This window comes from Ceratotherium simum, chromosome 12, assembly GCF_057802395.1.
Source record: "Ceratotherium simum simum isolate JZ-2026a chromosome 12, ASM5780239v1, whole genome shotgun sequence".
NCBI classification, from domain to species: domain Eukaryota; kingdom Metazoa; phylum Chordata; class Mammalia; order Perissodactyla; family Rhinocerotidae; genus Ceratotherium; species Ceratotherium simum.
In genome coordinates this window covers 18,998,206-19,022,937 of record NC_141911.1, presented here as the reverse complement: position 1 = coordinate 19,022,937, position 24,732 = coordinate 18,998,206, and the positions used below count along the sequence as shown (strand labels likewise).

General features: G+C 35.7%; 1 protein-coding gene across 1 annotated transcript in view; it reads right to left on the bottom strand.

The window, feature by feature from the left end:
- Nucleotides 1-737: 737 nt before the first annotated feature.
- LOC101390837 (DExD/H-box helicase 60) overlaps nucleotides 738-24,732 on the bottom strand; it is a 104,948-nt gene continuing 80,953 nt past the window's right edge. Inside the window, exons 30-37 of the mRNA XM_087437446.1 lie at nucleotides 22,915-23,019; nucleotides 22,505-22,646; nucleotides 20,416-20,537; nucleotides 11,176-11,323; nucleotides 9,701-9,843; nucleotides 5,777-5,928; nucleotides 4,477-4,539; nucleotides 738-1,470 (exon numbers count right to left, since the gene is read on the bottom strand). Of these exons, the coding sequence (XP_087293572.1) occupies nucleotides 1,371-1,470; nucleotides 4,477-4,539; nucleotides 5,777-5,928; nucleotides 9,701-9,843; nucleotides 11,176-11,323; nucleotides 20,416-20,537; nucleotides 22,505-22,646; nucleotides 22,915-23,019 (975 nt within the window). The 3' untranslated portion in view covers nucleotides 738-1,370. The remainder of the gene's footprint in view (nucleotides 1,471-4,476; nucleotides 4,540-5,776; nucleotides 5,929-9,700; nucleotides 9,844-11,175; nucleotides 11,324-20,415; nucleotides 20,538-22,504; nucleotides 22,647-22,914; nucleotides 23,020-24,732) is intronic.

The following is a 24,732-nucleotide window of genomic DNA, read 5'->3' as shown; positions in this document are numbered from 1 at the left end:
TTTGGTTTCTGAGTTTCTTGGTGCTCAGGAATTGTTGTAGTGCATGTTTTAAAATAATGAAAATGGGCTTAAGCCAAAGAAAATAAAGACCCTTAACATGGCACATGCAATGATGGGTCAGTTCCAGGGAACAGAGTATTCTTCTATCTCCAGACAAAATGAACTACAGGTGTTTTTTTTGTGTGTGTGTGAGGAAGATCAGCCCTTAGCTAACATCCATGCTAATCCTCCTCTTTTTGCTGAGGAAGACCGGCTCTGAGCTAACATCTATTGCCAATCCTCCTCCTTTTTTTCCCCAAAGCCCCAGTAGATAGTTGTATGTCATAGTTGCACATCCTTCTAGTTGCTGTATGTGGGACCTGGCCTCAGCATGGCCGGACAAGCGGTGCATCGGTGCGCACCCAGGATGCGAACCCAGGCCGCAGGTAGCGGAGCGCGCGCACTTAACTGCTAAGCCATGGGGCCGGCCCAAAGGTGTTTTTTTAAGCCAATGTAATCTATGTATAAATAATGTCATACAAAAGATCATTTGGACAGGAAGAGAGCGCAGACTTTTTGCTCTGAGGATGAAATGCTCTGTTCAAGTTTACGGTCTAAAATAGATTCTGGAACTGTTATCTGAGGCTGAGGCGAGGAAGGGAAAGTGATTATGTGTAAACCATTATATATAAAATGCATACTCGTGTGCAAATGGATTGAAAAATGCATATATTTAACACAAATAGACCAACAGTAAGTAGATTGAACCCATTTTATTTCTTTGTGTTTTCTAGTCACTTATATACAATTAAAATCAAGCCAAATCATCAGCTGTGTTTTATTTTAAAGCATCACAGAATTTATAACAAAATTCTCATTTATATTTTTTAAAAAGTAGTTTAAGTTTACTAGAAGGTACTATTTTAACAGCCATCTATCTAAGTCACATAATTACATGTAAGTTAATTACAGAGAATATTTTCAACTTCAGGATACTGTAATCATTTACTCTAGCCTTAACAGACTTTTTACAAATTACGACGTTGAGGAGAAAAATGTGGAGAATGTAGTATTTGTTTAGGCCTCACAGAGTAAAAATTAGTCTTCAGTCACATACAAAATGCTTGCATTTTCTCAATATATCTGCAAACTCGCTGAGAAATCAGCATTATTACCCAACTATAGAAAGAAGCCAAGATTCAAAGATCTGAAATAACTCATCCAAGGCTACACGAGAGAACATGGCAGATTCAATCAGAACTCCGATTCCAAGGTGCTTGCTCTTTCCACTTCATCATATATGCATTTCTGACAAAAAGCATGAGAACCACAAAATATGACTTGAAAAATGCCCATGGCAGTATTTTAAGTGGTTTGGAGAGACTGTGTATTTAGACTTTATTAAGTTTTTCAAAAAAGGTGTCACTCAGTTGTTCAAATGCTAAGACCACGTTGTCTTCTTCATTTTCACATAGTTCACGCAAGGAAACACTGTAAATGGAAATGTATATATATGAAAAGAATTCATTTTAGTGACAGTCAGTATTATAAGGAGGGCTTTCCCCAGGCAGGCAGAATTAAGCAAATCCCACTAGATGATGAAATGTTAACAAAATATGAAGAATAATGATAAGAAACATATTTATCTCAAAAAACCTTATACAAAAAAAAAATAAAATAAAGATAACAAGACAACTCCCATGCAGTTTCTCTCCATGTCTATTACTAAGAGGATTTTAAAGGCCACCAAACTCCATGTAGCATGGTCCCTCCTCCCTTCAACAGCCTCAACACAAATTCCCTTTCTTTTCTCTACATGTCTCTTATGGAGCCATTTTGTGTTTTTTTCTGCTACTGTGTCCAGTATATACTAAAACCAACAGGTAACTACCTATGAAGAGTAAAATATTCTTTCCCTTACCTAGATGTGTGAGAAAATGAAAAAAATAGGGTGTGGTAAACAGAATAAAGGCCCGCCAAAGATATTTACGTTCTAATCCCCAGAAATTTAAGAATATGTTAGGTTACATGGCAAAGGAGAATTAAGGTTACAGATGGACCTGAAGACACTAATCAGCTGACCTTGAGATGGGGAAACTATCCCAGATTATCTGGGTAGGCCCAGTGTAATCTCAAAGGTCCTTATAAGTGAAAGAGGGAGGCAGGAGAGACTTAATGTCAGATGATGCAATGTGAGACTCTACCCACCAATGCTGGCTTTGAAGATAGAAGGGGACCACCGTCAAAGTAATGCCGGCAGCCTCTAGAAGCTGAAAAAGAATAAAATAGATTGTCCTAAAGCCTCCAGAAATGAATGCAACACCTTGATTTTAGTCCAGTGAGACCCATTTTGGACTTCTGACCTCCAGAACTGTAAGACAATGAATTTGTGTTGGTCTAAACTACTGAGTTTATGGTAATTTGTTACAGCAGAAATAAGAAACTAATACACAAGTGATAAGAAAGGAGAGAGAAAATCCAAGAATGAATAGGGCAGTTGGGCTGTTCAAGGATGAAAACAATCAGGATCTGACATTTTATCAGCCTTTTGAAATTTGTTATCTACCTTGGTTCCACAAGAGTTCCAGTTTTTTTCCTAATGGCTTCACTGACCTTCCACAAAGAATGACCAGATCTGTATCTACAACACTAAATTTCCTCCTAGTTACAGACCTATAACTGTGACTACCACACATTTCCTCCTTAATGATATCCCACAGATATTACATGATGTATAAATTCTAACTATTTTTGGTTCCCAGTCCCCAAATCTCATCCTCACTCCTATGTTTCCTATGTATCATTAACTAAAATAGAAACTTTGGTATCTTCACCAACTGCATGAAATTTACTGACAACTTCTTTCAATTCTATCTCATAGATATTTCTCTAACCACACTTCTCCATCATTATTTCTATTTCCTTAATTCAGACCTTCAGTCACTCTCACTTGCATGACTGTTTTAGCCTTTGAGTATCTGCCACATATAAAAATCATACACATCTTTGTCACATATAAACCGTAGACCCATATCAGACTCATGCTTAGGCACTGTCTACATATTGCTCAAAATATTAAGCCCAAACTCCATAATGTGACAATTAAGACCCTTTCGCTATGTATCCAAATTGCCTTTAAAGTCACTTTAAGCAACTCAGCATCTCCCCATCCTGATCACAACCCCATATTGTACATGCCACCATAGTGAGCTTGAAGCCTATCCCTGTATATCTGGCCCTTTCTCATTTCTGTCCTTTGAAAACACTATTCCCTCTGCCCCATCTTTAAGACTTAGTCAAAAAATTACTTCATTTGAGAATCCTTCTCTGAGTCCAAGGTAGAGTTAGTCACCCCCTTAACTGTCATCCTAGTACTTATTACCGTTGTAATATCCACAAGTCAGTTTCCTCTCACTATACTGTAAGGTTTTTTTTTAGCCAATGATAGATTTAAGGATTCTCTATATCTCAAGTGCTTAGAAGTATGCCTCAAACCAATAATACTTCAATACTTTGATTTTCCTAGGCCCAGCTTTTGAGACAGCTCCAAAGTCTCTGGAGATTTTGGGAATTCTCTGGAGATTATAACTTGCATAACTATGAGCCATTCAAGGAATACACTACCTAGAGATACTCAAGGAATACTCTGTCTAGAGCAGTTCCTTTCTGCTCTAGCAACCCAAAAGTTTCATTCTCTGTATAGAAAGTCCAAACAGGTCTGATTAATCTTGGATCAAAGAAATCAAAAACAATGACCTGATTAACAAGAACCCCATAATGAAGGGGTTCTTGCCATGATACATATCATGGCAAATGATATGTATGTATGTGTATATATAAAATTTTTTAAGTAAGTGATAGAAAAAGGAACACCCATTAAATATTGAAGTGCATGCAGATTGGAGGCTTTAGGAAGATGGACATTTAACCAGGCTACACTAGGTGGTCCTAAGGATGGACCTTCTAATGGAACATAAGGGTGAGGGTATCCACATAAAGTTTGGAATTGCTTGGGTCCCCACTTGGCTCTGTTAAAGATGAAAACAGGAAGCCAATATGAGAGAACCAGATGAAGCCTGGAGAAAACACTAGATAGAGCAAGAGAATCAGGAATATGTAAGTGGGTATAAACCAGAGACCAGACAGAGCCCTAGGAGCCCTCTGAATTATCACGTCTCTGACACACACCGGTTGTGGAAATTGAGAATACTAGGGTCTAGGGATTCTTGAGGTTTTGGACTATTGCTGCCTTTTGGTGTGTAGCACCTGGGGCTGAGGCTTTGGTTTGGGTGAAACTTCATGTCAGTGGATTTTGGAATTAATTCTATTATAGAAAAAATGCACAAGGCGTTGAGGAGAAGTTCTGCAATGTCGTTGGGGAGTTGAAATGCATAGCACCTAAGAGGCTCAATGGCGTCTTTAAGAGTGAGCTCAACATTTGAATCACCATTAAATTATTGGAAGATCTGAAATCAACATTTAAAATATATAACACACCTGATAGATTGAATGGTGAGTGCAAAATCTTTCAATGACTCATAAGCTTCTCCTTCATTCATCCTAAATAAAACAATATTTTGAAAATTAATGGTATAAAAACATCAAAGAACTTCTTATTTCATATTGAAATGTTGGCTTTTTTAATAATAGATTACTTTTGTCTGTCTAGATGTATTTACCAGAATCATTTCTGCCACACACTCCCAGATGATTACTTAATCTTTGGGAATGATCATTATGAATTCAAGAATCACAAGTAACACAACCACAGATAATCAACAAACACGGGAGGCTAACTATCTCAGGAGAAAACCAAAGTAGGAAAGTAAACCTCAAGAGAGTGAACAGGAGCTAGAGAATCAAAAGAGAAGAACCAAATTAATTATTTACTAATGTCACAACTACTTTATTCGTAATAATGAGTCATATTTTTTAAAATGATCGACATTTCTTGAGAGTGTTAGAAGTTTTAAATACTTTAACTCAATAAAGATTGTTCAAAGTTTTATGTAAAATGCATATTGAATTCCTGATTGGTGTGACAGAATGCCCCTTCCCACACCTATGTGCTCAGTGCCTGGGACCATTTCTCCATTCCTAGGTAAATCCAAGAGGGTTTGCCCTGTTTACTCTTCTTGAAAATGGTTTACCTGCCAAAGATCGAAAACAATAATCATGTTCTCAGTCCTTAGACATGAGAATTATATACTTTTTATATACTTCTCTCAGATAATGGAGAGCATGGCATTATTTGTTATTGATATTCAGTTTTAAAATATCTAATAATGAATAAATAGGATAGCAATAAGTAAAAATATATCTGTGTGTACAAATATTTATATCTAGGGTGTATCTTTATGTCAAGTGAGTCAGCCTAAGTTCCAAGATTTTGCTAGTAAACTATGAACAAAAATAACACAGAACTCATTATTCTCTCTTGCCATTAGTCCGTGAGAAAAAATTCCAGTATGTTTAACATGATTAACCTATACTTGAAATCGTAAAGAGGTTTTTGCCTAAAATTCATTAAGTTCATCCCCTAGATATAGAAATAGAGATGGAGATAGAGATTAACATAGGGATGGAGATGGAGATGGAGATGGATGTAGAAATAGAAATAGAGGTAGAGATGAAAGAGATAGACACAGACACGGACAAGGATGTAGACATGGCGCTAGAGGTAGAGGTAGAAATGATAGATACAGAAAGAGGGAGATATAGACAGAGATGGTAGAGATATGGAGAGAGAGAGACATAGAGACAGAGACCAAGCTAGATGGAGATAGATAAAACATACCTGTTGTCCTGGACTAATCCTATCAAGGAACCATGTTTATAGAAATCAAGTGCATAAGCATTAAGTGGCATTCTTCTTCCTTGATTATCAAACATCTGTGACCTCAGCACAGGAGCCTGAGTGTGATCAATACCCATTGTGCGCAGAATGACCTGAAGAAATACAATTCTTTTTAATTTGTTATTTATGTGTAAAGAAAGTTTATGATTTCTTACATTGTGCTTTGTAGTTACTACCTTTAATCAACATTTGTAAAGTACACTCTTCACAGTGAAGGAAGACGGTGTCTCTCACACACACTGGGGTGGTGCCATCCTAAGCAAGCCTAAAGAATGGCTTGGCTCCACCTATGAACATTATTGCCTCAATGCATAGCGATGGCAATTTCAGCCATCGAGCCACTAGAATCTAGCAAGACTCACTAGGAGAGAAAAGCTAATCTCAAGTTTTGTCATTTTCCTACTTGGTGCAGGAAATATCTTTGTAAACAGGGTATCAGGAAGCTGGTGCTTTGTATGTCTCAAGAGAAGAGTTCAACCGAACAACTCTAACAATCTTTGGAATACAATGACCAGAATGAAAAAGGAAGTGGGGGAAGCAGGAGGAAAGAAAGGAAGGAAAATAAGAAGAGGAAGAAACCAAATCAATAGTGTTCCATATCTACTCTTTCTTTGAAAACTATACCTCACGGGGTCAATAGACACTCTAGCACACTGCTGGTGAGAGTGTGAATTGGTATAACTACTGTCTAAAATGACTTGGTAGTAGCTTGGAGAGTTCTTCTTCTTATTATCATTAAAAATTCTTGGACTGTTCTTATTCCATTATGATCCAGAAAATCGTTTTGACCCCAAAAAATCTAGATTTACACTCAAGAGAAACTGTTGCACATGTGCACCAGACATTCAGAGCAGCCCTATTTGTAATAGCAAAGACTAGAAACAAACACAAACACTTATTAAGAGGAGAATAGATCAACAGGTTGTTTTACATTCACACTATGAAATATTATGAAAGGGTAAAAATAAAATAGAGCTTCCTATCAGAACATGGATGACTCTAGGGGCACAGTACTGAGTGCAAGAAAAGCAACTCCTAGGAGACTACAGTAAGTATTCCTCCATATTTTGTAAAATTCAAAAGCAGTAAAAATAAAAAGTGATGTTGGATGTGAAGTTTTTTTAAAGGAGAATTAAAAACACAAAATTTAGGATAGTTGATATCCTGGAGGAAGAGGAGAGACAAGGGAATGAAAGAGAAGATAGAGGAGGCGCACACAGGTCCTGAGTTCATGGGTGTTCACCTTAGTTTTATGCTTTATAGCTTATCTATATGCCATTTAAAGACTCATGTCTGTGCATATTTACTATTAAACTAAATGTAACAAACAATAAAAACAAAATAAGTTTTAAGAGATTATAACTTACACTAGTAAAGTAAATTTCTATAAAGTGAGTTGGGTAAGGCAAAAGGCATGTTACCATCAAGCGATACTCTGGCAATATTCACTAGCACAAGATGTTTTAAAATAGATAAAATAGAATTGACCCCTTCTCTCTAGCATACTGTCAGAAAAAAACACAAGTCTGAATCAATTCATGTCCTATATCTTAAAGGTCTCTTCTAATTGATGGGGATTGTGTGGCAAGATATAGACATTATATCCTATTATAACTGTATCAGTGTCCCTCCAAAACCCCATGGAAAAACTTGCATATGGAAAGGAAACAAAAGTGAATGGCACATACTGTCCATCAGTTGAATTAATTGTATAACAAAGAGAAAGGGAAATTATAATACTTAACAATGAATATGGTTAGCTACAAGCCTCTTACATAAGTAATTAACTGGTTGTAATCATACAAATAAAATACAGGGGAAAAAGCTTCACGAAATTATTGCCCTTATAAGCTAAAGTTCAGTCCTTTACTATTTCTATTCCAGAATTCCACATTCCTCAAAGACAGTTTATTGTAAGACACCACTCAGACTAAGGGAAATCCCCTTAGAGCTAGCTAGCCTATATACAGGATCTGGGGCAGTGGTCTCCAATTTGTTTTTTTGTTTTTTTTTGTTTTGTTTTGTTTTGTTCTGTTTTTTTGTGAGGAAGATTAGCCCTGAGCTAACATCCGTTGCCAATCCTCCTCTTTTTGCTGAGGAAGATTGGCCCTGGGCTAACAACCGCGCCCATCCTCCTCCACTTTATATGGGAAGCATGGCTTGACAAGCAGTGCCTTGGTCTGCTCCTGGGATCTGAACCTGCAAACCCCAGGCCACCGAAGTGGAGCACACAAACTTAATCACTGTGCCACCGGGCCAGCCCCTCCAATTTGTTTTTAAACCACATACCTTATTAGCAAAAAACTTTCTTTCTCACCTCTTTCATGAATGCTTTTTTCTCGTTTTATAAAACAAATAGCCTCCTCCAACTTACTATAGTACATTTCCTTGGGGTTTGAAAATGTACAGAGGAACAACAAAGGACAACATGGCCTTCCATTGAGAAAGTGAATGACTTTACAGACTAAGTAAAAAAAAATCTTTAAAAAATTAAGTAGTTTCCAATTTTTTGAATTCAACAAAATTGGAGGTGGATCTAATCAAGTTTTAATTAAAAAAATAGTAAAAATATATTTTGATGATAGAATGCTAGGTGATTTGGGGCATATAACTCGGAATTAGAAGAATTGCGTATTATTTTTATAACAAAAGTTGTTCCATTCTCAACTACTTATCTATTTGAAAAATGTTTCTCAGAATTCAAATTAAGATTTGATACTCGGACCCTGTCTCATTCTGAAAATAAGTAAATATTCATCCTATAGTTATATGGACTAATTAAAAAAGAAATAGCCCCATCCATCTCATTAATATCTACATTTCCAATACAATATTATTTTCAGTAATTACTTCTCAAAATTCGTCTTTTGCTTAAGTTTCTGTGATCGACCAGAAATAACGATTAAATTGAAATTGATACTATTTAAGCTAACAAATATGACATATAGGGTGACTTCATGTTTAAAAATATATTACATTAAGGTAAAATTATGTGGGGGAATGTAGAATCTAAACACAAGAGGAAAAGAACTATACCAAACTTTAAGTCAGTAAAAATTTTATTCTTGACTTGTTTTTAACTTTACAATTATGGGTATTATAACACTTCAGTATTTATATTCCATTTTATATATTTAAAAGAACGATGCAATGGTTTTATTTTAATATATCAACATTTATCTGAAGCTGGAAACTACATCATTAGAAACTATTTAAATTTATGATAAAAAATGTATGTGTCCATTTAAAATGCACAAGGGTCCATTTAGTTTTTTGAAATTCTTTTAATTGATACTGGGCTATTTTACGTGATAGAGGACTATCTGATTTTGCAATAGAATGGAGTTGAGACACCAGTGTCAATCCACAATATCAAATGTCACAAAAATTATTTTCTGTCTCAAATTTTGTATTAAAATATAGATTTCCACAATTTATTCCAACATTCAAATGGATTATCCAGTGTATTTCAAATATTCTTAGTTCTTTGTACTCCATTTTAGACATCAGTGATCCAGAATATAAATGGGATTTACAGCATGTATAGCAATACTGGGAAAGACTGAAGATAGTTTTATGTGGTCTTTTCACAGCAAACCTGTGTCAATCTCCCTTGGAGTCTTCAAAGATGGAAGAAAAGTGGTGGACCTGGGAAATCTGTTTAATGGAGCAGGGTCCCTCAAGCCAACACTGAGAAACTGAAATTATACTGGCTTCAAGAGAACCATTTCCTGGATATTTCTGTTGATACACCTCAAATTTTTTTTCAATTTGGGAAATTTGAAGTCCTTTCTAAGGTGCCTAGAAGCATAAATCCAATTCTTTCTTAAAGACCTTTTATTTATAAAGCACATTTCCACTTACATGGTTGGGAGTCACTGGTTGAAGCAAATCACCATCAGAGTTCCCAGAGAGACAAACAAATGGAGAAATAGCTACTCTTCCTTCCTTGCAATTCATCAAGTGAGACACAAGTTGGGAGTCTTCACATTCCTTACCTGTAAAATCTGGCCATAATAGGTTGGGATAGATTAGTTTTTAAAAATTAGCCAAACTCTGAAGCCTTACACATCTGCTCTAGACCATGCTACAAGAGGAGCCATTCAACTTTGCAGGGCCTACATGACAATGGAGACTGAATAAGATATGCCACATAAAGTGGGTAGCACATCTTGGCACAGAATACATTCAATAAATGTCAGCTATTAATATTATTATCAATATTACAAAATCTTGACTTATGTTTTAGTTGCTTTGATCAACAGGTAACAAAAGCCTAAATTTAAATTGTATACTCTTTTAACACAGAATTATTCTTGTTACCTTGGTATGTTTTCCCACCAAACTCAGACTTGGTCTTAGAATCTTTCTAGACAGGGTGTTCCAAGCAGCTACTATCACTAGGTTTGGAAATGGCATATGAGAAGAAATATTTTTTCCTTTCCTACTCTTATAAAGCACCAGATTGTGCATTACACCTTAGCTCTAATTTGTAACGAAGGCAGAATATTCATGCACTCCAATTATGCCTCTTTGGGGTACTCACAGTGCTCCACTGTTATTGGCTTCTTTTGTTCATGCTGCTTCCCATTTTAACAGGGCCCAGGACACTACAAACTCTGCTTCCTTGACTTTTTCCAATTGAGGATGTTAGGGTATAATGAAACCAAGAAATTACTGCCCACAGCTCAACCCTGTCCCTTTATCCCAGTCACCTTTTCCTGTTTTCTTTCCTCTAGAATAATTCTATCTAATAGCTTATGAAAAAGAAGAGCAAAGATTAATAGTGTTTACTATGTGCTAGGCACTTTTAAAAATATTCACATATGTTAATTTCATTATTTAAAGCTCACCCAAACTGGGTAGATAATGTTATTCTCTATCTCACATATCTGTTGAGAAAACTGAGGCATGAATATGGCGTCACTTGCCCAAAGTCTTACTGCTAATAAGTAGCAGAGCCAGAGTTTGGATCCAGATAATCTGCTGAGAGTCTATCCTCACAAACATATGCATATTTCCTCTCAAGTAAAAAAGTGACAGAATAATCTCTAGTTTCTCTTCATCTCATAGGTGTCCTTACTCCATCTTCCAGGCTTGACCTAAAAGCAACCTTAAATCAAGATGGTTTATAAATGACTCTACTTAGTTTCATTCTCCAGTGCCCTTTTAACTTCTAATAATCACAGTTTCTTTCTTTGGAAAAGCAGAGGGATCCCCTTATTCTAAGGTGGACTGATCTTTCCAGGGCTCCAGGCTCTTCTTCTGGGATAAAATATTCCTAGGCAAGATTATTTTTTCTTTTAAATTGTTCCACAGTGGAGCTAAGATGTACTTACCTATTTTTGACAATGGGAGTTGATATTCCTGTTTCATATCAGCCAATCTGGAAACAATTAGTAGGAAGGAGGCAAAGTCCTTTGTAACTTGCATGTTATACTCATGTAAAGCAGCATTAAAATCCTCAGGGAGATCCTCAAGGAACACCTAAATCATCAAGGAAATCATCAAGAAGACCTAGAGGCCAAGTATTTTTCATGGAGATCTATTTCCATGAAAACTGAAACTTTGGAAGAAGAAGAGCAAAGAATGTTGCAATATAATTTGATAGTTATCTATTTATTCAATAATGTCACTGTTTCATTTCTTCATCTGTGAAATTGAGATAAAATTCATTTTTTGTTTCTATTTGCATTTATAAAAACCAATAACTTTACTCTTAAAAATTTGCTTTCACACTACTTAATCAAAACCATCCTTTAAACAGAAGCATGCCCTCAAATGGCATTAGACTTGGAAGAGTTCAAAGAAGATGGTGATACATTTGGAGAGCAAGCAACTAGATAAAGTACACTTGCATGCGTGGAATAAACTTCATTGGATTGTGAGGGTTTTTAAAACTTCATTGGAGTCATTTTGCTAATATTTTGTTAATTATTCTTCATTTAAATTCATAAAAGAGATGCATCTCTAATTTTCCTTTAATGCATTTCTCCTTTTTATAATACCCTTGTCAGGTTTTGGTATTAAGTTTAGGTTTTGCTCCCAAAAAAGTAAGTATTCCCTTTTTCTGTATTCTTCAGAAGAGTTTGTGAAAAATTGGTGTTATTCTTTAAATATTGAAAGAATTCACCAATGAAGCTCTCTGAGTCTGGGGCTCTCTTTGTGGGAAAGTTTTTTTTTTTTTAAATAATTAACTACATTTCTTTAATAGATATCAGACACGAGATTTTTTATATCTCTCTTGATTAGTTTTGGAAAGTTGCATTTTCTGGGAATTTGCCCATTTTGTCCAAATAGTCAAATTTATTGGCATAAAGTCATTCATAATATCCTCTTCTGTTTCTTTTGATGTCCAAAGTAAGATCTATAGTAATGTACCATTTTCTTTCCTGTTATTTGTAATTTGTGATTTTTCTCTTTTCATTCTTAATGAGTCTTGCTAGGCATTAATCAATTTTATTAATCTTTACAAAGAAGCAACTTAGGCTTTGTTGATTTTCTTTTTGTACAATTGTTTTCAATATATTTTATTTCTGCTCTCATTTTATTATGTCTTTTATTTATCTCAGGTTAGATTTTCTGTTCTGTTTTTTTTTTCTAGCTTCTTAAGCTAAAAGTTAAATCACTAATTCTTTTCAGCCTGTCTTCTCTTCTAAGATATGGTTATAAGGCTGTATATTTCCCTATAATTACTGCATGAATTACATCTTGTATTTGTATGTTTTCTTCATTACTATTTAATTAAAATATTTTATAATTTCCATTTTATTTCTTTTTTGTCCTCTGTGTATTTAGAAATGAATTTGTTTAATTTTCAGGCAATTAAGGTGTTTCTGGTCCTTCTAGTCGATGTTTATGTGGCATATCTTTTTCCATCACTTTACTTTTAACCTTTCTGGGACTTTATAGCTAAGATGTGATTTGTATAAACAGAATATAATTGTGCAGTTTTTTAAAATACAATCTGAAAATCTTGATATTTTACCTGATGTATTTATTACATACATATTTATTGTATTTACTTGTATAGCTGAGTTTCTGCATACTATCTTAGTATTTGTTTCCTGTTCAGATCATCTGTCATAGATTCTTTTCTCTGCTCTTCTTGTCTTTTTTATTCAGTTTTTTTCTTCTGTTAAGGCTTATTTGTGCATTATTTTATGAGTCTTTACCCCAGAGATTACAAAATACATCTTTCATTTTTACTCTTCTTAATACTGCAAGAACTTTAAAACATTTAACTCTATTTACCCTTCCCAACACTTGTATTATGATTGTCAGGCATTTTAGTTCTATATATATTTCAAATTTCATAATACATTATAATTTATAGAATAAAATAATTATTATTTTTGGATACAGTAGATATTCATTTATATCTACCCACACATTACTCTTTCCAGTGTGCTTCATGCCCTCCTGCATTTTTATGTTTCTCAAGTTTGGATTTTTTTCCACCTGCCTAAGGTATATAATATTTCTTTTAGCACAGACCTCATAGCACACACAAAAAATCTATTAGAACTAATAAATAAAATCAGCAAAGTTGCAAGATACAAAATCAACATTAAAACATCAGTTGTATTTCTATACACTAAGTAACCGAAAAGGAAATTAAGACAATCTCATTTACAAAAACATCAAAACAAGTAATACTTAGGAATAAACTTAACCAAGGAGGTGCAAGATCTGTACACTGAAAAGTATAAAACACAGAGAAATTATAGCAGACAAAAATAACGGAAATGCATGCCATGTTCGTGGATTGGAAGAATTAATACTGTTAAGATGTCAATATGACCCAAAGTGATCTACAAATTCAATGAAATTCCTATCAAAATCCCAATGGCATTTTTTTACAGAATTAGAAAAAAAATCCTAAAATTCATATGGAACCACAAAAGACCTCTAATAGCCAAATTGATCTTGAGAAAGAAGAACAAAGCTGATGGCATCGTACTTCCCCATCTCAGAATATATTACAAAGCCACAGTATTAAAATGTGAAGGTATAATTAAAAAAAATAACGGCCAGTGTAGGGGGGTGGCCCAGTGGTGTAGTGGTTAAGTTTGTGAGCTCCGCTTTGGTGGCCCAGGGTTCGTGGGTTCGGATCCAGGAATGGACCTACGCACTGCTTATCAAGCTATGCTGTGGCAGGCATCCCACATGTAAAATAGAGGAAGACGGGCACAGATATTAGCTCTTCCTCAGCAAAAAGAGGAGGATTGGCAATGGATGTTAGCTTAGGGCTAATCTTCCTCACCAAAAAAAAAAAAAAAAACAATATGGTACCAGCATAATGACAGACATATAGATGAATGGAACAGAATACAGTCCAGAAATAAATTCATGTATATATGGTCAACAAGACCAACACTTTGACAAGAGTGCCAAGAAAAACAATGGGGAAAGGATAGTCTCTTCAACAAATGGTGTTGGCAAAACTTGATATACACATGTAAAAGAATGAAATTGGACCCTTACTATACACTGTACATAAAAATAAACTCAGGGGCCAGCCCGGTGGCGCAAGCGGTTAAGTGCACGCGCTCCGCTGCGGCGGCCCGGGGTTCGCTGGTTCGGATCCCGGGCGCGCACCGACGCACTGCTTGGCAAGCCATGCTGTGGCGGCGTCCCATATAAAGTGGAGGAAGATGGGCACAGATGTTAGCCCAGGGCCAGCCTTCCTCAGCAAAAAAAAAAAAGAGGAGGATTGGCAGATGTTAGCACAGGGCTGATCTCCTCACAAAAAAAAATAATAATAAAAATAAATAAATAAATAAATAAATAAATAAACTCAAAATTGGTTAAGGACTTAAATGTAAGACCTAAAACTGTAAAACTCGTAGAAGAAAATATAGGGACACTGTTCTTGGCAATGATTTTTTTTTGATACGACACCAAAAGCATAGGCAACAAAAACAAATAAGTGGGACTACATCAAACTAAAAAGCTTTTGCACAGCAAAGGAAATAATCAACAGAGTAAAAAAGCATCTATGGAATGGGAAAAAAAATTCCTAAACCATCTATCTCATAAGGGATTAATATCAAAACTATATAAACATCCTCTCCAATTCAATAGCAAAAAACAAACAATGGGCAAAGGACTTGAACAGACGTTCCTCCAAAGAAGGCATATAAATGGCCACCATGTATTAAAAGCATTGAGTATTAGAAGTTGCTCAATGTCACTAATCATCAGGGAAATGCAGATCAAAACCACAATGAGATATCAGCTTAGACCTGTCAGGGTGGCTATTATCAAAAAAACAAAAGATAACAAGTGTTAAGGAGGATGTAGAAAAATCAGAACCCTTATACACTGTTCATGGGAATGTAAATTGGTGCAGCCACTATGGAAAATGTATGGAGGTGTCTTAAAAAATTAGAAATAGAACTACCGTATGATCCAGCAATCCCACTTCTGGGTAAACATCCAAAAGAACTGAAATCAGGACCTTGAAGAAATATCTGCACCCCCCTGTTCACTGCAACATTATTCATAATAGGCAAGATATGAAAACAACTCAAATGTCCATCAACAGATGAATGGATAAGAAAATGTGGTATATACATACAATGAAATATTATTCAGTCTTAAAAAAGAAGGAAATCTTGGCATTTGCAACAATATGGATGAATCTAGAGAACATTACGCTAAGTAAAATAAGCCAGTCACAGAAGGACAAATACTGTATGAGTCCACCTATACGAGGTATCTAAAATAGTCAAACTCATAGAAGAGAATAGAATGGTGGTTGCCAGGGGCTGGGCAGAAGAGGAAATGGGGAACTGCTTTTCATTTGATAAAAAGTTTCTGTTACAAAAGATAGATAAGCTCTAGAGATCCACTGTACAATACAGTACCTGTAGTTAACAATAAAGTACTGTGAACTTTAACATACATTTAAAGGATAGATCTCATGTTAGTGTTCCAAAAAAAAAAAAACAAGGACATTTTTGGAGGTGATGGATATTTTTAGTACCTTGGTTGTGGTGATATCATGGGTGTATGCATACATCCAAACTCAATAAGATGTATATGTTAAATGTGTGCAATTTTCTATATATCAATTATTCCTTGATAAAGCTAAAAAAAAAGTAAAAGAATAAGGTGGACATATGTATATATTCTTGATATGTTATTAAACCAATTATATTTACCCTGTTTTAAATTATGTTTAAAACATATGCTAAGTATATTTACATATTTATGTATGAAAATAAGGTGGAGTGAAAACTTTTTTCCCATTTTCTTCCAGCTTCCATTATTTTGGTTAAAAAGTCAGCTATCAATCTTATTATTGCTTTTATAAAGGAAATGTCTCTTTCAGTTCTAGCTGATTTATGATTTATGCTTTGTTTTTAATTTTCATAGTTTTAGTTTAATGTTTCTTTATATTTATCCTTCTTGAAATTGACTAAGCTTTTGAATTATGGAGTTTTATCTTCCATCAGCTTAGGAAAATTCCCAGCTATTATCTTTTTGAATATTCTTCTGACATTACTCTCCCTCCTCTTCTTCTATGACTGCCATCATATACACATTAAACCTTTCGAGTGTGATGCACATTTCTCTTATGCTATCTGCTTTTATTCTTATTTTTTCTCCCTGTGCTACAGTTTGGATACTTTCTATTGAGCTGCCTGTCAATTAATCAATTTTGACTTCCAATATGTATATTCTGATCAGATATTATATTTTTAAATTCTAGAATGTCCATTTAATTATCTGATGAAATTCTAATTATTTGGTGAAATTCTCCATCCTTTCATCAATTTTGTCTATCTCTTCCCTTTTTCTCTCTTTTTTTTTTTTTTTTGTGAGGAAGATCAGCCCCGAGCTAACATCCAATGCCAATCCTCCTCTTTTTGCCAAGGAAGATTGGCCCTGTGCTAACATCCATGCCCATCTTCCTCCACTTTATATGGGACGCTGCCACAGCACGGCTTGACACGTGGTGCATGGGTGCACGCTGGGGATCTGAACCTGTGAACCCCAGGCTGCTGAAGCGGAGCACACGCACTTAACCACTATGCCACCGGGCCAGCCCTCTCCCTTTTTTTATTGAACATATCATACTTAAAGTCCCCACATCTGAACTCCAATATCTAGATCATCTACGTGTCTACTACTATTGCGTGATTTTCTTCCTGCTAATTTGCCATATATTCTTGCTTATTTACTTTTTAAATTTGGAATTTCTATTTTTTTTCCAGAAATTGTTTGTAAAAGGACCTGACAGGCTTAAAATTATGTTATCTTCCACCACAGTAAGTTTCCCTATTTTTGTGTTTGGCCAAGAGAGTGAAGATGTGTTCACCTGAATCCAAGTAGAGACTGAAGTGGGTTGGTATTAGTTTTCATTTTGTTTTTCTCTGGTGAGGAAGACTGGCCTTGAGCTAACATCTGTTGCCAATCTTCCTTATTTTGGTTGAGGAAGATTGGCCCGGAGCTAACATCTGTGCCAACCCTCCTCTATTTTGTTTGTGGGACACCACCACAGTATGGCCTGATGAGTGGTGTAGGTCTGTGCCTAGAATCCAAACCCACGAACCCTGGGCTGCCGCAGTGGAGCATGCAAACTTAACTACCACACCACCTGGCTGGGCCCCTGGTTTTCAGTCTTATTGAGCTTCAGTCTATGTCTGGTTTGTCTCTGTTCCTAGGTCATGGCCCTCTTGGAATTTTGAGTATGAGGCTGGTGGATCTCAGTCTTTGCCACCCTAAAAGACTCCCAAAGATCCACTTCTTTCCTGTAGAGCTTTCTAACCTGCTCTTACATCTTCCAGCCCTAAATGACTTCAAAAAATTCCTTGAGGGGGAAACAAGCCTACGCATAAATGCAGACCCTTTCGTCTAGTGGGTTTTTAATTAATAAATGCTACAAGACTGCAAGAAACTTAGTGTAGTGCCCCAACATTTCATGCAGATCTGGCACTCAGTAACTCTCCTGTGGTTAAAACTCACTATGTCTCTCAAGTTTCTATTTTGTCATTCCAGGTCCACGTGATCAGTAAAAGCTTTATTGGTTTTTTTTAATCTCATAGAAGAGGCTCTCTGCATATGTTAAGTACAATTTTTAACCCATGTCCAGAATTGATAAATTCTTTGGGTGAAAAACTATGGTTGGAAATTCTTATCACATCTTGTATAAGTTCTTGTCTTTTCATAATTTTAGCCAATCTAATCCTCATTACTTCCACAGCTCTCTGTTGCAATAAGAGTGATGGCCACCTACTATACCCTATCTGGAAGTGCACAAATTTTTAATAATCTTTGATTAAATAAAAGAGAGAGAGAGACAGGAGGCCTCCACTCAAAACCATCTTTTATTGTATTTTTTTTATGATGACCTTCTTTGTAAGAAAAGAGATACTGACTTTTCTTTTATAAGTTAAATATAAATTTATTTAAACAAAACAAATAATGGTTCAAGAATGCACATGTGTTTCCACAAAGGAGCCAAGAACGTACAATGGAGAAAAGAAAGTCTCGTCAACAAAGGGTGTTGGGAAAACTGGACAGCCACATGCAAAAAAAAAATAAAAGTAGACCATTATCTTACACTATACACAAAAATTAACTCAAAATGGTTTAAAGACTTGCATGTAAGACCTGAAACCATGAAACTTCTAGAAGAAAACATAGGAAGTAAGTTCTTCAACATCAGTCTTAGCAACATATTTTCAAGTATCATGTCTGACCCGGTAAGAGAAACAATAGAAAAAATAAACAAATGGGACTACATCAAACTAAAAAGCTTCTGCACAGCAAAGGAAACCATCAACAAAACGAAAAGACAACCTAACAATTGGGAGAAGATATTTGCAAACCATACATCTTATAAGGAGTTAATCTCTAAAATATATAAAGAACTCATACATCCCAACAACAAAAAAACTAACAACCCGATTAAAAAATGGGCAAAAGACCTGAACAGACATTTCTCCAAAGAAGATATACAGATGGCCAACAGGCACATGAAAAGATGTTCAAAATCATTAACTATCAGGGAAATACAAATCAAAACTACAATGAGATATCACCTCATGCCTCTCAGAATGGCTATGATTAACAAGACAGGAAACAATAAGTGTTGGAGAGGATGTGGAGAGCAGGGAACTCTCATATACTGCTGGTGGGAGTGCAAACTGGTGCAGCCACGATGGAAAACAGTATGGAGATTCCTCAAAAAATTAAGGATAGAACTACCATATGATCCAGCCATTCCACTGCTGGGTGTTTATCCAGAGAACATGAAAACACCAATGCATAAAGAAATATGCACCCCTGTGTTCATTGCAGCATTACTCGCAATAGCCAAGACTTGGAAGCAACCTAAGTGCCCATCAAAGAGACGAATGGATAAAGAAGATGTGGTATATGTACAGAATGGAATACTACTCAGTCATAAGAAACGATGAAATCCAGCCATTTGTGACAACCTGGATGGACACCGAGGGTATTATGCTAAGCGAAATAAGTCAGAGGGGGAAGGTCAAATACCATATGATCTCACTCATAAGTAGAAGATAAAAACAACAACAAACAAACACATGGAGACAGAGATTGGACTGGTGTTTACCAGAGGGGAAGAGGGGAGCGAGGAGGGCGAAAGGGATGATTAGGCACATGTGTGTGGTGATGGGTTGTAGTTAGTACTTGGGTGGTGAACATGATGTAATCTATGCAGAAATAGAAGTATAGTGTTGTACACCTGAAATTTGTACGACGTTATAAACCAATGTGACCACAATAAAATTTAAAAAATAAAAAATTAATTAATTAATTAAAAAAATGTACTTGTGATGAAAAAAATGTGAAGATTATATGTCAATGACTAAAGTTGTGTTCCCTGGTCTGGAGAATATTTTGTGAGGGCTAAGATTTGTAATTTGACATCATGAGGTTAGACAATACAGATTAACACTTCTCTTTTTGTTCCTTGTCACCTTTTATTATCTAGTATAACCAGCCTATCCCACTTTCTCAGATTCTAGTGGAGTTCATTAGTAATAGCATTTGATGTTGATTTAATGATAGAGAATCATGATCAAAGAAAATGTTGCAAATAAAATTGGAAAAGAGTTTTCTTGCTTTTGGTCTATGTAAGTCAAGGAATGATTTCTTAGATGACTATTCTAATATTTTCAGTGAGGACATTATAGTTCACAACATATCCTCCTCCCTGTCCATAGCTCTATCTCAAGGTAAAAAGATCCTAAGAGCACTGTAGATTCAATGATGGGGACTATTAGTTCATTTAATGTATAATTACCTACATGTTTTTTTTTAGCCACTTAGTGCTATAAAATGATACAGTCAAATGAAAAACATGAGCAAAACTTTTTATCCTATTTTTCCTCAAGGCATTTAATCTTTTGATAGATTTATAGAGGGAGACATGAATTACAGATTAAACGTTAACACTGATTAAAGAAAGAACAAATTATTATTCTATACAACAAATGAATCCTATATTAATAAAATTCTACTGCTGCTGAATCATTTATGATAGGATCTATTTAATTATCTTAATTATGTACTGTTATCAGAATTATAAATTTTACCTTTGATTGATAAAACTTGACAGCGGTATCTTGGAACTTTGCTGGAAAATATCTTCTTCCAAACAGATTTGCCAATACCAACACTAGCTTTTCCATAACATCTTGAGAAAAACGTTTTGAGCCTATACAAAACAAAGTGTCTTGTTATAAATGTAAAAAAGTGTATTAATCCCATTTTTAATGTTTAAATTGAATGTCATATTGTGTGTCATTTCATGGAAAATAAAAATTTTTGTCCAATATAGCAACAGAGGAATGAGTGTGTCTGGGGCAGTTGTACATCTGTGCCTCCTTTTTCCTTCTTGCTACTCCCCCTCCAGTTCAGAGCCTAGTCATTAAACCACAAATTGCCTCATCTCCTTACCTGGATTCACCTCACTTCAGCCCATGATCAGTTTTCCTAAAGCATTTTACGATCATGTCTCTCATTTACTCAAAAATCTCTGATTGTGTCATAAACAAAATCCAATCTCCTTAGCCCAGCATTTAAGGCTTTCCAAAATTCAGCCTACAAATAACCTCCCAGTCTTATCTCCCTGCCTTCCCTTTCTGCCACTCATATTAAGTATGGTCAACTTGACTTACTCTCTATCCTTCACAATATATGAGCATTTATATAGCAGTGGTTAAAAAGGTGCGACACTTAACAACTTGGACTCTAGAGTCAGACCACTTATATTTGGCACTGATGCTTATTAAAATTTTGTGACCATGGCAATTTATTTATCTTGTCTGTGTCTCAGTTTCTTCATTTACAAAATGGTGATAGCCATATTCTCTGCCTCATAAAGTTATCAAATTTTCTATCTCCTTATTTATAACTGCTTGTTTATACACCCTTGTTTATATGCTTGTTTATACACCCCCCACCCCCAACACACACACACAGCAATAAACACAACTGCACTTCCCATTGCCTGAAATTTTTTCTCCCCGTGCAGAACTTCTGAGGGGACCAAATTTCCTGAGTAGCCTTGTTTCACAGAATAATGCATGTTCAGAGCAGAGTGACTAGACCTATTGTACAAAATAGAGTGTTCCTGCAGTTGATGATAGAAGATAAAGTAATGTTGTGAAAGGCATTGAACTCACCAGGCACTAGGAACTACAACAAATTTAAGCACCAAGAAAGAAACATTTCTTTTAGGGACACTGTTTAAGGGATCTATTGTTTAATTATAAAAATCAAAAGCTTTTCATAGAAATTGTGTTAAATGGAACATTCGGTGGGCATTACAAATGGAATTCACAAAAATTTACATGATATTGGCAAAAATATATTTAGGGGGTGGGGCTGGCCCAGTAGCGTAGTGGTTAAGTTTGCACACTTCCGCTTTGGTGGCCCGGGGTTCGCAGGTTCAGATCTCAGGCACGGACCTATGCACTGCTCATCAAGCCATACTGTGGCAGCATCCCATATACAGTAGAGGAAGATGGGCACAGATGTTAGCCCAGGGCCAATCTTCCTCAGCAAAAAAGAGGAGGATTTGCAAAAGATGTTAGCTCAGGGCTAATCTTCCTCACCAAAAAGGAATATAGATAAATAGATAGATAGATAGATAGATAGATAGATAGATAGATAGATAGATAGATAGATAGATAGATAGATTTAGGGGAAAAACAAGATTCTAGATTATACAATTAATATAATATCAGCTATTTAAATATACTATACAATTATATCAAAGAAAATAGGATTGAAAGAAAACATTCACAAATATTAACAGTGAATATTTTTAACATAATGCTTTCCTATATCCTTTTTCTATGATGAGTATATATTATATTTAATTAGAATAAAATATTTATTAAAAAATCACATATTATTTAACATGTTCTGACTCCTGGAGTCAATGAATGACTGAAGTTAACAAGAAGTTGACTTTTTAAATGTGTCACAAAACATGGCCGTCTCCCATATAATCTATATTAGTAGCTATATAAAACTTTATTTTATCTAATCGATATCTCTAAATTATCTAAATATTAACTTGCATTTTCCTTGTCGAAAAAAATATTCCTAAAGTACTAGCTTCACCATAGTCTTTGTTGCTATATTTAGACCATACATACAAAACATCAAGCTTACCTTTCCTGGTTGGCTGACAGAGATTATGGAAAAGGCCTCTTGCAAGAAAACTGACAAAAACAAGATTAGAAGGCTCATGATAATGCAAATGTGATACAAGTCCAGCAAACCCCGTCGGACTACCTTTTTGATTTAAATAGCCCTAAAAGAACAAAAACAATTTATTAGTTTGACTCAACTCACCACATACATTAATCAATAAGTAACTTATTAAGTATCAATTTAAAATGGTACTTAATGCCAATATAAGAGAGATTGATAATCATTACCTGGCCCAAGTTTGCTAATTATATCAATTATAGGTAACACTAATCATTGGATATAACCTTCTAAAGACTGCAATTAGTTTAGCCTAATAAGAAATGAAAATAGTACCAATCTTATTTCACAAAAAGACAGCACAGTCATACCTCTTTCACCAAGAACTGCAAAGAAAACAAGAAGTAAAGTTTTAACATCTCCATGGCTCTGGGTCGTTTGAAGGACAGCAATGAATGCTTTAGCACTGACAGCACCTTTCAAAAGGAAGACATTAAGTCACACCATGTTAGTGATATGAAATACATTTGTAAATGATAACATAGGTGTATTATAATTTTTTAAATATTTCTGTATATTATGATGTTTTGACATCTTAAAAAACCTTTCTGGCTGAAGAGACACTGCTCCTCCTAGGGTTAGCTAATTCCTAAAAACAGCAACTTGCCTAAAATCATGCTTATCATATGCAAACCAACCAATCCCAAGATTATACTCCCAACTACTTCATTACCTAATGCTCACACACCCAGCCAATATTTCTCCTGTCCAAAATCATCCCAGGGCCAGGTACCAGGCAACTAGAGACCACCCACATAGTCCAAAGGAATTATTTAAACTAGTCAATCCTAAACTGTTTACTCTGCCCTGTCTTGCCTTTCCTGCAAAAACTCCAATAGACGCAGTGACCTAAACCTTCTCGCTGCTCCTGTCTTCTGCCTTTTGAACATCCTGGTGTCTTTCGCATGTGGTCCTGCATGGTGTGCCATGTCTCCCATCTCTAGGACCTGTGAGTATAATACTTTGTTTTCCTGAGCCTTTCCTCTGTCTCCTCTTGTGGCCAAACCTGATTGAGTACCACATAAAAGAATATAAAATAATAGGATAGATATTACTCATATCTATTATATCACATAGATACCAGCAATACATAAGATTCAATTAGACTTCATATTGTTTGTTTCACCATATTCTTACATGGCAAATCCTTCCTTTAACAAAACAGAACATATAAAACAGAATCATCACAAATGCAACATATTGCCAAATAATCCAGTAATAAACGTAAATCCAGTTTAAGAGTTTATACCTCTCGGGTTGTTCTGGAAGAAAATAAGATATTATATTATTCCATGTCCTGCAGTATTGTTGCAAAACTAATGGAACTAGGTTGATTAAACAAAAGTAATAAAAATATTGCTCGGGTTCCAATGTAAAAGAGCACTGATGGGGCCAGACCGGTGGCACAGCGGTTAAGTGCGCACACTCTGCTTCGGTGGCCCGGGGTTCGCAGGCTCGGATCCCAGGTTCGCACAAACACACTGCTTGTCAAGCCATGCTGTGGCGGCGTCCCATATAAAGTAAAGGAAGATGGGTATGGATGTTAGCCCAGAGCCAGTCTTCCTCAGCAAAAAGAGGAAGATTGGCATCAAATGTTAGTTCAGGGCCAGTCTCCCTCAAGAAAAAAAAAAAGCACTGAGATAGCAGTTCAGATATCTTTCATTTGCCCACTAAAATGTCTATGAGGTTCCAATAAAAGGAAAATTTCCCAACATCACCAAAATTTAAGCCTGGCTGCCTTTAGGCCTGAGAGTTTATAGAACCTAGGAAAAATCTGTACTCATTGCGAGGCCAGTGGACTAGGTGGAAGGAAGGAACGAGAGAGGGAAGGAGGTATAAAGAAGGAAGGAAGGGGTGTACTGTCCATTACCTTTACTTTGGGGTGATACTATTTGAGGGCACCCAAAATGCCCTTTCCTACAACCTCTTCTCTCTCTTGCTCTACGTTTAGTCATAGATGGCAACAGCCAGAAAACAGCAGAGTAGTAATGGGGTGAGCGACTCATGGTGGTTCACTGTAACCTTAGAGATACAGACCGCATAATTAAAGTCTTATTAAGATAGTAAGAATCCGATAGCAATGCGTACTGTGGTTTGTAGTGATGAATGATATCCACGTGATCAATGTG